The sequence below is a fragment of the Lithobates pipiens genome, unplaced genomic scaffold (genome assembly GCF_037356315.1).
Source record: "Lithobates pipiens isolate NorthernLeopardFrog02 unplaced genomic scaffold, aLitPip1_a1.2 Scaffold_13, whole genome shotgun sequence".
Taxonomy (NCBI): Eukaryota; Metazoa; Chordata; class Amphibia; order Anura; family Ranidae; genus Lithobates; species Lithobates pipiens.
In genome coordinates, this window is record NW_027507718.1 from 219753490 (window position 1) to 219768441 (window position 14952).

Below are 14952 nucleotides of genomic sequence, written 5' to 3' on the forward strand. Positions count from 1 at the left end.
ATTTTTCGGTCGGAAAAAGTTCCGATCGGAAATTCTGATCGTCTGTACAAATTCCGACACGCAAAATTCCTACGCATGCTCGGAAGGATTGAACTTCATTTTCTTGGCTCATCGTAATGTTGAACATCACTGCGTTCTTGACGGTCGAAAGTTCCGAGAACTTTTGTGTGACCGTGTGTATGCAAGAGAGCTTGAGTGGAATCCTGTTGGAAAAAAAAAAACCCAGAGCTTTTTCCGACCAAAATTCCGATCGTGTGTACGCAGCATTAGTGTCGAGTTAAAAATTTACACCTCTGAGGAGTTCATTACTGTGTCATAAAACTTTCTTTCTTGGGGTAACCTACATCAGATAAATTGAGCACCAGCCTGTTCGTTAAAACTATGGCAAAAAGTGTGATGTCTAGATTTCATAAGCAATGACACAAGGGAAGGTCTCGCTCTAGTTTTGGCTATCACTAGGATCTATTCCACTAAGGACTCTCAAGGCATTTTATTGCTGTCCTTCATCTGCACACATGGTGGGCTAAATTGTAGTATGATCTAGTTAGCTCATCGTGACCGGAGCTTTAACCCATGGACATCCTATATAGAATCTGCAATTTATTCTTTCACTGTTTAGTTCCAAAGCCTTGAAGAGTAGAGCCAACTCTTTTTCTTAAATTTTTATTTTGCGGGATTCGCTTGCCATAAAATTTTAAACAGCGGGATAAAAATGTTTTTGCAGTTTTCTTATAAATAAAAGCATATCCCTTAGAGGGCTTTTTTTGTGTTGATGCAGCCAGGGGGAAGAAAGAATTTCTCAATATAAGGACAATCAAATGAAGTCTTCAATATTCCAACAGAATAATAAGCAAGCAACCTGCTCTCAGTAGAAAAATGCTATCCATCACCTAAAGACACTAGCAAAAAAAATTGGGATTGCTGGGGATGGAGGGTTATATGGGCTATCTTAACAACTTTGCCAGCATAAAACCCATGGGCAAGATATAAAGCAGCCTATGTCCTGGCTGTCCAGCCCACTGGCTGAAGAAAAAAATAATAATGCACATCTATGGCCATCTTTGGCACCAAGTTAGCAAAATGTACACTGTAAAGTGAATTACAAAAATAGCCTCGGTTCTTGCAGTAACTGTCAGAGATACAGGTTAACCTTATTTTACCTGTCCGCAACACTGGACCTTATATAGTATCCAGGTCTAACCCATGGTGGGCATAGCATCAAAGGGTCCTTGGGGTCTGCGCTGCATAGGGATGGACCACAGCCCTGGACTTACCACCCTACGACTGACTACATGCATTGCGCAGTCTGTCCCCATGGCGTGGGGTCCAGGTAAAGCACCCAAAGTTTTACTGAGTAGTTAAGAGTTGGTTGAAGAATACAACAATATTAATAAACTAGTTAAGCCAAGAGTGACTTCTTCATAACGGAGAGAAGGTCTAATCACCTTCAAAATACTAATACTAGCAAAATACTAAAAACTCATTGAGTGTTATGGGGTTACAGGGGAGGCGTCCAGGGGGTGTGTACTCAAAAATGATGCCAGTGTCCAATCAGCTGTAGGTACAAGCCGATAACCCTGGGTTTATGAACACCGAGTCTGTGTCCTGTACTGTATGATAAAGATAATAATTGTATTCAAAATTAACGTGCAAATGTTGATTTAGATTTCTTTTGTTTATTTACTTTCGATTCCACGAGTAATACCAATCCCTTGACATACTGTCTCATGTTATGTTCGTTTAAAAAAAAATTCTATCAGCAAAGACAGGGTCTGTGGATGCCTCTCTGGTGGTTCAACATAGTTACAGTTCCCATTCTCTAACACTTTGGGGGTTATTTGGGAAAGGCAAATCCACTTTGCACTGCAAGTGCACTTGGAAGTGCAGTCGCTGTAAATCTAAGGGGTATATCTGAAATGAGGGGAAGCTCTGCTGGTTTTATCACCAATCATGTGCAAGCTAAAATGCTGTTTTTTGTTTTCCTTGCATGTCCCCCTCGGATCTACAGTGACTTTGCACTGAAAGTGCACTTGGAAGTAAAGTGGATTTTCCTTTAGTAAATAACTCCTTGTTTCTTCCAATCGACTGCATGGTGGTCATCAAACCACTGGTTCCAATTTTTTGATGCATATACAGATGATTTTCAGCATATTTTACCAAAGTGGTTCACTATACGGTCCAGCTTGCTACATAAATTCCTGAAGAAGCCGTAATAGGCAAAACATGTCGAGATTATTGCATCTGCTGTAATTTGGAACATGTAATATTCAGTCTGTTATCGTGGAATGAAACCTGAATATGGTTTTGATTTTAATAAATAAAGTTAAGTGTTAAAATTAGTTTTACATAAATTGTGTAGTAATTAGCACCTTCAACCTGTTGCCGACCGCCCCATGTACATTTACCGTGGGTCGGTGGCTTCTCTGCGCAGAATCACATACAGGTATGTAATTCTGCACTTCTGGGTCTGCGCCGCACAAGCATTTCGGCGGTGGCCCGCTCCCAAAGTGATTGGACACAGCAGGAGCCAATCAGCAGGTCTAGTGGACCTAATGTCCGCCGGGACCCGCCAATCGTTCCAGACAGAGGCAGAACTGCGGTCTGCCTATGTAAACAAGGCACATCATCATTCTTTTAGTAGGGAAGACAGAGATCCTGTGTTTCTGCTAAACAGGTACACCGATCTTTGTCTGCCCACAGTTAAAGCACATCTCCCCCCAGTTAGCCAGTACTCCCTAGAGACACATTTAACCCTTTGATTGCCCCTGATGTTAACCACTTCCCTGTCAGTGTCATTAGTACATTGACCGTGCAAATTTTTTAGCACTCATCACTGTATTGGTGTCACTGGTCCCCAAAAAAGTGACTTGGTGTCCGATTTGTTCACCGCAATGTCGCAGTCCCACTATAAGTCGATGATTGCCGCCATTACTAGTAATAAAAAAAAAAATGCCATAAAAATATCCCATAGGTCTTGTAGGTGCTATAACTTTTGTGCAAGCCAATCAATGCACAAAACTCCAATCAAAATTGGGATTTTTCTTTTACCAAAAACATGTAGAAGAATAAATTTTGGCCTAAATTGATGAAATTAGATTTTTATTGGATAGTTTTTTTTTTTTTCAAAATTGTTAATCTTTTTGTTTATAACGCAAAAAATAAAAACCGCAGAGGTGATCAAATAACCCCAAAAGAAAGCTGTATTTGTTGGCAAATAAAGGATATCAATTTTATTTGGGTACAGCATCGCACGACAGCACAATTGTCAGTTAAAGTGTCGCAGTGGCGTATCGCAAAAAATGTCTTGGTTATGAAGCGGGGGTAACTTGTCTGGAGCTGAAGTGGTTAAAGTCCCTTTCTTTGTAGAATAGTGAGTTTAAAAAAAAAATATGGGATGTGGTGCTGGATGTAAATTTTATCCTACCCATATCAGTAATGAATAAGAGAAAACATATCAAAGGTTTAAACTGAGAAAAAAAAAAAAGCGATCTTGAAATTGATGGCAGCAACACGTCTCAAAAAGTTGGAACAGGGCCATGTTTAGCACTGTGTAGCATCCCCTCTTTAAAAATAAATAACATACATATATATATATATATATATATATACATACATACATGTATGTGTATTATATATAAATAAATGCTAAAGCAGGGGATGCTACATAGTGCTAAACATGGCCCTGCCCCAACTTTTTGAGACGTGTTGCTGCCAATATCAAAATCACCTTTTCTCAGTGTGTATATATATATATATATATATATATATATATATATATATATATATATATATATATATATATATATATATATACACATACACACACACACACATACATACACACTCACACACATATAGTTTGGGCCATTTTTCATACTTTTGGCTCTGTATGCCACCAGAATAAAAACAATCCAAATTAATTTCAAGTGCAGACTCATGTCCATTTGGACGTTGTTCTGTACTCACCTATGCTGATTACCCCCCCATTGTGTTGTGATGAAGCAAACAGCCAAACGTGTTGACACACAGGGGCTCACTATGGCTACATGGTGCATTTCCACAGTGTACTTTTCAATTTGAACTCACTGTACATGATTTTAACTCTCATTGTGTTATATTTTTCTTATATTATATTTTTTGTATAATTTGTATAATAAAATCTGTTGCCTCTAAAGTCTGACATGGGGCTTTTTTGCCCATTTTTGCTTTTTTTCTGTATACCTGGGTTGAGATCAAGTGATTGACTCGGCTACTGCCGAATATTACACCACTTTTCCTTCAAAAAGCTCCTGGGTTTCTTTTTCAGTGTGTTTTGGATCATTGTTCACCTGTACTGCAAAGCGCTTTCCAGTCAACTTTGCTGCATTTGGCTGAATCTGGGCTGACAGTATATCTTTAAAAACTGCAGAATTCATCCGGCTGCTTCTGTCACATCATCAACATCAATGACCCAGTGCCAATGCATGCCCATGCCATCACACTGCCTCCACCATGCTTTACAGATGACGCTGTGTGCTTTAGATCAAGAGCTGTTCCAAGCCTTCTCCACACTTTTTTCTTCCTGTCATTCTGGTACAGATTAATCTTAGTTTCATCCATCCAAAGAATGCTTTTCCAGAACTGGTCTGGCTTTTTTTTTTTTTATGTTTTTGGCAAAGTTTAATCTGGCTTTTCTATTCTTCTGGCTTATGAATGGTTTGCACCTTGTGGTGAACCCTCTGTATTTGCTCTAGTGAAGTCTCCTCTTAATTGTAGACTTTGACAATGATACGCTCACCTCCTGGAAGTTGTGTCCTTCACTTGTCTGGATGTTGTGAATGGGTTTTTCTTTATCATAGAGAGGATCCTGTGATCATCCACCACTGTTGTCTTCTGTTGACGACCAGGCCTTTTTATGTTGCTGAGCTCACCAATGCTTTCTCGTTTTTGAAGCCTAACAATGGCATCACAAGTCTTAGACATTAGAGGACAGGCAGGCTGTGCTCCCAGCACAGACAAAAAAATGGTCAGACTGAAATAGGAAAGCAGAACTAGCAGGATCACCAGGTATTTCACACAAAGGAAGCGATGCAAACAGAAGAGGTTAATTCTTAACATAAGTACATAATACAAGAGACACATATCAGGAATATGAATTATTGGGGGAAACCAACACTTTAAGACTGTTTAATAATAGTGGGATGTGGTTGCTCCACAGCAGTTACAAAGAATACTGACGAATAATTGTTGCAGCAAAGATAAAGGTATGGAATCATTAACAATTGGCAATCCTGCTCCTGGGACTTCTTCAGCTTTTTTGTAGAGCAATTGGTTGTGCGTGGCCAGATGCCAAAATGTGGCAGCATTTAGAACTGCTTACAGACAAGGCTGGTCGACTGCTACATAAAAACACCACAGACTTATGCATCGCAACTTAGCAACCTAACAAGCTGTATGCTTTAACCCATTTGCTGCCTGAGACTTTTTTTGTATACAATTATATGTACGTTTTTTGTACATACCGGGAAATAAAATTATTTTAGGCCTGAAGATTGCATAAAGCCCCAGAACTATCCATTTTCTAAAAGACACCTTAGAGAATAAAATAGTAGTTGTTCCAATTATGTTACACAATATTACACTAAAGTTAATTTTAGAGCATACAAATACAATAAATTATAATTTTTTTTGGTGCAATATAAAAGACAAGGTTGCCCTGAATAGACACCCAACATGTCTTGCTCACACTCTGGCGTGTGCGGCGATATGTAACAAGAGTATCAAAATCAACATTTTAGTGTATGGGTGGCACCGACACATGCTTTTACATGCGTGTATGTGGGGGTGGGAGGATTTATGCGATTGAGTGTAACTTTTGTAAACATTTTTTTTTTCTTTTTTCAATCACATAGGGGACAAAAAGTGATTATTTTTTGGCGACAGGTTCTCTTTAATGAGACATCCAGGGATTTCTCCCCTGTGCTCCAATTAATCTAATGCAGTGCAGATCACACTGCATTCGATTTTTTGAAAGGGGGACTCGTTAGTGAGGTCATACAGGTTGCTTCCAGGTCAGCAAGGGGAGCATACCCACTCAGCTTCCTCCTCTGTACCCGGCAGCACCTGCCATGGCGATCCCAGGCACCGCTTGCCCATCTGCAGAGTGCGCATCTGTTACCGCGGGTACGTGGAAGCAATCTGGCAGCTGCTGATGTGCTGAACTGCTTCCATCCAACAGCCAGGAGTCGGTTTGTCAGATATACATACCCACCTGCTGGCTGTAGCCATCAAGAATGTGTGTAGAACCCCCCCCCCCCCCTCATCAGGTTCATACAACAAACAGGCCTAGCAACGAAAGGGTTAATAAGCAAACCCTCTTTCCTGTTTGTATAAACTGTGAACTAAACTGGGGGTGTCATTAACAAGTTAATGATGCCCGCAGCGGTTCGCACAAGGCAGTGTGTACTGCCTGCGGGAGAAGAGAAATGCAGGAACCAGCGCTAGAATCGCGCTGGTTCTTGCATCGCACTAGTGTGAACCCAGGGTAAAAGACATCCGAACCAAAGAACAAAAATAAATACTTTTGCAGCTTACCTGTCCTTAGATGTGGTGGCTGCGTTAGTTTATTTTTTTTCCCAATTTTTTTTTAACTTTATTTTTATCTGGTAACCCTGTCATAAACACACTTCATGTCCTAAGTTGATAACCGCAATGAGCAGCATTGTCTCCCTAGGATTGGATGTTAGGACTACATAAAACCTTCTTCTCTTCTAAATAACATGGGGAGGTGTTCTGGAGTCCACAGAGATATCATTTAACATTGTTCTGTGCTAACAGTCCAGAGGCAAATATCACAGGAAATGATCAGCTCACTAAATTTTGGGATGAATAAACAGCACATTTTTTGCACTTGTTAAATATAATTAAAAAAAACTTTTAATGTTACATTTATCATACCAAAACAATAAATTTATAGTTGGCGATAAGGTCAAACTGAATGAGACCAAAGCTTGGCTGCACAGCTCAGTGGAAGGAGATGGGAGGCATATGTCAGGCATTAGAATTGCCTGCTAGGCAGCCCTTTCTTAAGCTCATAAAGACTTTGCAGAATTCTTCTAACTAAAAATCCACTGAGCTACATAAAAAGAGACACTAAATTTCACCAAAATAGTTGACCATATCAAATCACAAGAAAAGTTAAAACTATACCTTCAGAGTGTTGGCCACGCAGAATTCCTTAACTACTTCCACAAGAGGAGCCAACATGTTAGCTTTGGCTTCTGAGACTCCATCAAGCTTCTTCATATTTTCAATTGTTGTTGGTCTTAAAAAAAAAATGCAGCATATTCATCACCATGTAGGCATAACTTAAGCAAACAATATATAGTGTGTACCATCCTTTCTTGTCAGGTAAAATTTTCAGTGCTGTAATTGTGTGACTGACAATTGCTTGGTCATGCAACACTGTACCTAAATTAATTTTGTATCTTTTTTTTATATACAAATATATATTTATTTATTTTTACTATAAATAGGGGGGGGCGGGGGGAAATAAAATTTGAAACAAAACTGTTAGTCTTCCTTTTCGTTATAGAACAAACCAATTAGAAGTGCTAGGACAGTATGAACACCCCAAAATTACCCCTTTTTGGAAAGTAGACACCCCGATGTGACCCAATTTTTTGCCACTACTTTTTGTAAATTAGTAACATACTGGCATTAACGTGCTTAAAACACGGAGCTTGGTACAGATGAAGCAGGGCCGGCACTACCACTAGGCGGTACCAGTGTCTGTCTCTGCCCACCTCCCTCGGCGATGTGAAGCCGGTGCCGGGCTGTGGTCAGCCATTGGAGGAGCAGAGCAAAGACAGCCAAGATCTACCTAGCGAGTCCCCAACACCTCATCATCCATTAGGGGGAAGAGGGAAATTGAGTAGACACTTCCCCGTCATAACAATCATGGACCTGTCCTGGGAGGGGGGACAACATTAACCCCTCTCCCCCCTTCATCACTGCCAGAGCCGGGGAGCCCTGTGCCAGCCCTGACCACAATGGGGGGCACATCTCTGGCTGGGATCATTGGAGCTCCTCATCACGTCCCCCACATGACACCATTCACTGACCAGCGCTGTGTATTAATGACAGCCTGGATCTGCCTGTCGCAGGGGGTCAGGGTCAGCGCAAGCACAAGGCAGCTTCCGCAGCTGCCTTAGGGTGCCAGGGTGGGGGGGGGGGGGGGGGAAGATACCTGCAATGGCAGTTTTTATTTTTACTTATTTTCTCTCAACATATGTCACATGTATTTCCTTTTCACTCAAGATGGTGGGGTGTGGGTCTTCAGGCCTACCCTGGCGTCTAAAGGGAGAACGTATGGCCATTAGGTTCATTCCTGCCCTGCCTTGGGGGGTCTCTCATTGGGAGTACTCGTTGGTTGGCTTGGGGTGATCATGAGCAGAGGGGACTGCTTGACCCTTTGGCTATGGGACATGCGTGCCTTACCCTCATCAGGAGTCTTGTGCTATGGGGGGGTGTATCCGGTAGAGGTTCCATTTTGTACACTACCATACCACCATCATAAGTGCATATTTTTGCGTATGCTCACATGCACTCTTTTTGTTCACAATTTCTGTTTAGTTTTTGCACACTGCACTGTGGACCCTATAGTGGTTACCCCTAGGCAAAATGAGCCACTAAGTGAAGCCTAATGGATCGGGACTGCAGGCAAGTATTTCCCCAAGTGGAATGCACTTTTTTTTTTTTTTTAAAGAAAACTGTACAAAAATTCTCCGAACCTTCTTGAGTAAATACCACTAAGTATTAGATATCAAATTATCTCAGAAATCCGAGATATTTTAGAATTCTGACTTTACCCAGAATCATATTTTAGCAGGCTCTATGAATCCTTGTGGTTAGGCATACAAATAAAAAAATAGAAGGGAATATTTTTTGTACCTCATTTTAGCCATGTCCACAAGAACCTTGTTAGTGGCCAACACAGCTGGCGGGATGTCCTTCTCACTGGCTATTTTTTGCCTAGCTGATACCAGCTTGCCATATAGTGTAGTCTGTAGAAAATAAACACAAGTTATTTTGTAAGATAAGACAACACAATTGTCAGAGTGTAGTAAATATATGGAGAGATAGAAATCAGACTGTGTACACAGCAGCACCTTTTGTTATAGTATTATAATTAAATAAGTATAAATGCTATAATTCTTGTGTTTAAAGTAAATATATTTCTCCAAATGATAAACATTTCTGAATCAACAGGGTTCCATTTGTGCAGTATAAATGGTCTAAGCCGCAAACACAATTCTGCATAGAGGTGACTTAGCCCATATTTGCAATGTGTTAGCGTGACAGCTTGAGACCTTAAAGTGGTATTAAACTCCTATTATAAGGCTTACCTGTAGGTATTGTGAATATCTCCGAAAACGTGCACAGTTTAGGAGATATTCAGAGTGCATGCAGCCGGTGACATCACTGGCGCATGCACTCTGAAGGTCCGCCTTATGGTGCTGGACCTTCAGAGCCCATGCTGTAAATGGCGGCAGGAGTAACATTATCGATCCCCTGGTCACTCATACCGGAGGCCACTAGCCCAGAAGGAAGACCGGGGGAAGATGCACTTTTTTTTTTTTCCTAGCAGCTGCGGGTTTACTACCACCTTAACCTCCACATCCTCAGATGGAGCTTTACCCCACCATTCCAGTGTAACTGGCTTCTGTATGAAATTGTCCCACTTGGAAATTATGTAGTTATTTATGCATGTTTTTACAATCATCACTGTATGGTTATTCCTGGATGTCCACTCACAGAATGTTCAAAGCCCTACAGAGGTTACTGACCAATGTATGCTTTCACAAAGTAAAGGACAATGCAGTGTACAGGTGCTGGAAGATTTAAAGCCTTATGCAGTACTTTTCCACTTCACTTGCAAATACAAGATGACAATGAAAGGTGTGATAACGTGAATGCAGACCTTGAAAACAAAAGCATTAAATGTTCCTACAGAGTTACACAGACCTGCCAATTGTCAGGATAAATATCTGGTTTGGTGGCAAGAGGCTGACAAAAATTCTAAACAAATATTCATTGAGGATCTGCTCATATCTAGGCATTCAATGAACGTGCACAAAAGCGTGTTTTTCTGTGTGCAGTCACGGAACATGTGAAAAATGCACGTCACACTTGCTGTGCCATTAAAATAGAAATATGAGAATTATTTTGTTCCCAAAATCATACTTACCTAGATGGATGCAGCATCTGTCCCCCGCCGCCTCTGCACTGAGAACCAAGCCATCGAACACCGCCGATGGCTCGGTTCTCTCAGCTCACCGAGCAGAGAGCTGCTGCCTGTCAGTCAGCAGCACTCCTGCTCTGCTCCTCCATGGTCATTGGAGCTCTGAGCTGTGGAGGGGCAGAGAGCGGCCATCTCAGCGGCTCGCTGAGAGACTGAAACCGGCATCAGTCCAGGCACCTGGTGGATCCAGACTTCCCAGAGTCGGAATGATGCGGTGCCTGGACTGAACTGTGTGATGTCAGCAGAGAGCGGATTTCAGACCGCTCTCTGCTGAAAACAGGTCACTGGAGTGCAAAACGAATTGCATTCCATGACCTGTAGGAGAAGCCCAGCCAAACGAGCTCAGGCCTGGACTTCCCTCTTAATTACTGGCAACTCAAAGTGGCAGGCAGGCGTGCGTTTTCACATGTGACAAACGTGGGGAAAAAAAAATGTGTGAAGCTCAACAAACAAAAAGGCACATGAGATCCCTACTCAATCGCAATTCCCAACTGTCAAATTGAGGGCAGATCCGCTGCAAATCTGCCCACGATTCAAAACGTTGTAGCGTGAATGCAGTCTAAATATCTACAGCAAATTTTGCAACACTATTTGACCAAAAGGAAAACATTTACAATAATATAAATAAATTATGTTACTTTCAAATGCAATACAATAGTAACATAAGGGCGTGTCCAAGATGACGACGTGAGTGACACCTGGATGAGGCAGGGGACTCCCCAAGCACAAGCCGGTAAGGGAAAGAAGCTAAAATCCCCCCTGACAACGGGGGAATCGCTGCCACCTCCTGCCCTGCACGTGGAGACACACGCCAGGTGCTGCTCAAACATGGCCTCTCGGGCCCTTCCTGCAGAGTCCCCTAACTCCAGGCCACCCTGGCTGGTGGAGGTGATGGCGGCCATAGCGACCTGCCAGTCGACCCTCACTGCCAAGATAGAGGAGGTACAGCTGGATGTGAGCCTCATACGGCGGGACATTGACAAACTCTGCATCAGAGTGACAGAGATGGAGCAACGAATAGGGCAGGTAGAGGACGAATCCATGGATCACTCGGCATCCCTCCACAACCTCCATACAAAAGTAAAGACCCTAGAACACAGGGCGAAGAATGCCAAGAATAGAAACAGGAGAAACAACCACCAGATCATTGGTTTGCCAGAGGGGGTTGAAATCCTTCGACCGGGTCAAGGGAGCACTGAGGGGCCGCAAAATCAAATACAGTGTGCTGTTTCCTACACGGCTCAGAGTCCAAGATGGAGAGTCATCTCGCTTCTTCCACACACCTAAGGAAGCCTCTACCTGGCTCGACACCTTGCCACCACATCGTTGAACACACTAACAGTGAGTACTCCACCTCATGTCAAATTTTGGGACACCCTGCTGCGGCAGGACAGGCTAGTTTGTTGACCTGTTGCCGTACACCTGCCGCCTGTTGACCCCCAATCTTTCCTGTAGCAGTCTTCCCCCTTGGTTCTTCCCCCCCCCTCCTCCTCCAGAATGCTTCATGTGCTAATCCTGACTTATTTGTTGGCCTGTTGCACCCTCCCCAATTAAGCAGAATGGCTGGGACAGAGACATATAACTCTGGGAATGATCTGTACTCCTCTAACAGGGCCTTGGCCCACTCCTGGGGACCCATTTAATTTTATTTCCCCATATACCCCCCTCCTTTTATTTTTATTTTTAGTTTGTTGCAAGGCGTTTTCCCTTGCTGTTTTGTTGCTGCAACACAAGCTTTTTCCCTTTGCTTAATTCATGCTTACCAGGTACTGCACTAAGTTCAGGAGTACCCAATGGAAGACATTATTATTGCTATGGGGCCCATAGCAACTCCTGACCCATAGACTTGACCCCTGTATCCTTCATGAGCCTCACTAGCTTTCAGGATCCAGCAGAGGAGAACATACGGGCTCAACTGGACACCCCCGGAAGAGTTTCGGTGGGCTCCAGCTCACCTCTTGCACAGATCCCCCCTTTGCAGCCAGTGTGCTGAGCTGGGACTGGGGAATGGAAGCCGTTCCCAGGTTTGGGAGAATGAGCAGGGTGGGGGGGTTCATTGCCCCTTTTGGGCTGTTATGGTTATCTAAGAATAAAAAAGAATAGTAACATAAATAAAAAGCAAGTGCTTCATAAAATTTACACAACAAACCTGCATTTCCATGTCTCTTGCGGAAATTGTGGGTTCAGGCGGCTTACATGGTTGCTGAGTCCCCAAACTGCTCCGAATGAAAAAAAAATAAGAGGAACAAAAAATGATTTTTCAAGTGAACCATAGTGGGCAAATAAACATGCTCTTGGTTACAGTGTATAATTTCAGTCTATAAGTACTCGGTTTTCAGGAGGATATATATATATATATATATATATATATATATATATACACACATACATATATATATATATATATATACACACACACACACACACACACACAGTGCCTTGCGAAAGTATTTGGCCCCCTTGAACTTTTCAACCTTTTGCCACATTTCAGGCTTCAAACAAAGATATAACATTTTTATTTTTTGTGAAGAATCATCAACAAGTGGGACACAATTGTGAAGTGGAACGAAATCTATTGGATTTTTGAAACTTTTTTAACTAATAAAAAAATGAAAAGTGGGGCGTGCAAAATTATTCGGCCCCCTTGCGTTAATACTTTGTAGAGCCACCTTTTGCTGTGATTCCAGCTGCAAGTCGCTTGGGGTATGTCTCTATCAGTTTTGCACATCGAGAGACTGAAATTCTTGCCCATTCTTCCTTGCAAAACAGCTTGAGCTCAGTGAGGTTGGATGGAGAGCGTTTGTGAACAGCAGTTTTCAGCTCTTTCCACAGATTCTCGATTGGATTCAGGTCTGGACTTTGACTTGGCCATTCTAACACCTGGATACGTTTATTTGTGAACCATTCCTTTGTAGATTGTGCTGTTTGGGATCATTGTCTTGTTGGAAGATAAATCTCCGTCCCAGTTTCAGGTCTTTTGCAGACTCCAACAGGTTTTCATCCAGAATGGTCCTGTATGTGGCTGCATCCATCTTCCCCTCAATTTTAACCATCTTCCCTGTCCCTGCTGAAGAAAAGCAGGCCCAAACCATGATGCTGCCACCACCATGTTTGACAGGGGGGATGGTGTGTTGAGGGTGATGAGCTGTGTTGCTTTTACGCCAAACATATCGTTTTGCATTGTGTGCAAAAAGTTCGATTTTGGTTTCATCTGACCAGAGCACCTTCTTCCACATGTTTGGTGTGTCTCCCAGGTGGCTTGTGGCAAACTTTAGACGAGACTTTTTATGGATATCTTTGAGAAATGGCTTTCTTCTTGCCACTCTTCCATAAAGGCCAGATTTGTGCAGTGTACGACTGATTGTTGTCCTATGGACAGACTCTCCCACCTCAGCTGTAGTTCTCTGCAGTTCATCCAGAGTGATCATGGGCCTCTTGGCTGCATCTCTGATCAGTCTTCTCCTTGTCTGAGCTGAAAGTTTAGAGGGACGGCCAGGTCTTGGTAGATTTGCAGGGGTCTGATACTCCTTCCATTTCAAAATGATCGCTTGCACAGTGCTCCTTGGGATGTTTAAAGCTTGGGAAATCTTTTTGTATCCAAACCTGGCTTTAAACTTCTCCACAACAGTATTACGGACCTGCCTGGTGTGTTCCTTGGTCTTCATGATGCTCTCTGCGCTTTCAACAGAACCCTGAGACTATCACAGAGCAGGTGCATTTATACAGAGACATGATTACACACAGGTGGATTCCATTTATCACCATCAGTCATTTAGGACTACATTGGATCATTCAGAGATCCTCTCAACTTCTGGAGTGAGTTTGCTGCACTGAAAGTAAAGGGGCCGAATAATTTTGCACGCACCACTTTTCAGTTTTTTATTTGCTAAAAAAGTTTAAAATATCCAATAGATATCGTTCCACTTCACAATTGTGTCCCACTTGTTGGTGATTCTTCACAAAAATTAAAATTTTATATCTTTATGTTTGAAGCCTGAAATGTGGCAAAAGGTTGAAAAGTTCAAGGGGGCCGAATACTTTCGCAAGGCACTGTATATATATATATATACGCACACACATATATTCCAGTGGTTGCCATTACAAAAATAGCCAAGAAAAATAAAGAAAATGGGCACAGATGCTGAGCAAAGCAGAACACAAACGATCAGGTGAAACTCAGGTCTAGAAAGTTGAACACTAGGTGATAACGTTTACTTCAAAATTTCAACGGAGCACAAGCTTGAGAAAATATGAGACTGGCGACATCACAATCTTTCTGATGAGATCTTGGGAACACTGAATTTCTGAAATCTTGCAAGAGGCTACAGCACCATGCAGGAGTGTCTTTGTGAAATTTGGGATCCTCAGCCTGCCCGGGATCTCTCCAGAAGGGTTATAATGTCATCTAGGCGCCATGAGCAGAAGTACAATAAATATATATATATATATATATATATATATATATATATATATATATATATATATATATTTTTTTTTTTTTCTCATTAGGATTTTTTAAAACGAGAAATTGCTGTGTTTTTGCACGTGGGTGGGGGAGGGAGGGGTTCATTATTGACAATCATGGTCTGCAATACTCATTATAGTTTCTATTAATGATTCTCTGTGAAACCCATTATTAAGTTATTCCAATCAAATTCACCTATAAAAAT

The 14952-nt window shown here is 42.0% G+C and overlaps 1 protein-coding gene across 2 annotated transcripts in view; it reads right to left on the minus strand.

Annotated features, from left to right (window-relative positions):
- WRN (WRN RecQ like helicase) overlaps nt 1-14952 on the minus strand; it is a 212458-nt gene that overhangs the window by 41979 nt on the left and 155527 nt on the right. For both annotated transcript variants that reach the window (XM_077476232.1, XM_077476231.1), the window contains exons 28-30: nt 12432-12498; nt 8932-9044; nt 7189-7303 (exon numbers count right to left, since the gene is read on the minus strand). In XM_077476232.1, coding sequence (XP_077332358.1) covers nt 7189-7303; nt 8932-9044; nt 12432-12498 — 295 coding nt within the window. The remainder of the gene's footprint in view (nt 1-7188; nt 7304-8931; nt 9045-12431; nt 12499-14952) is intronic.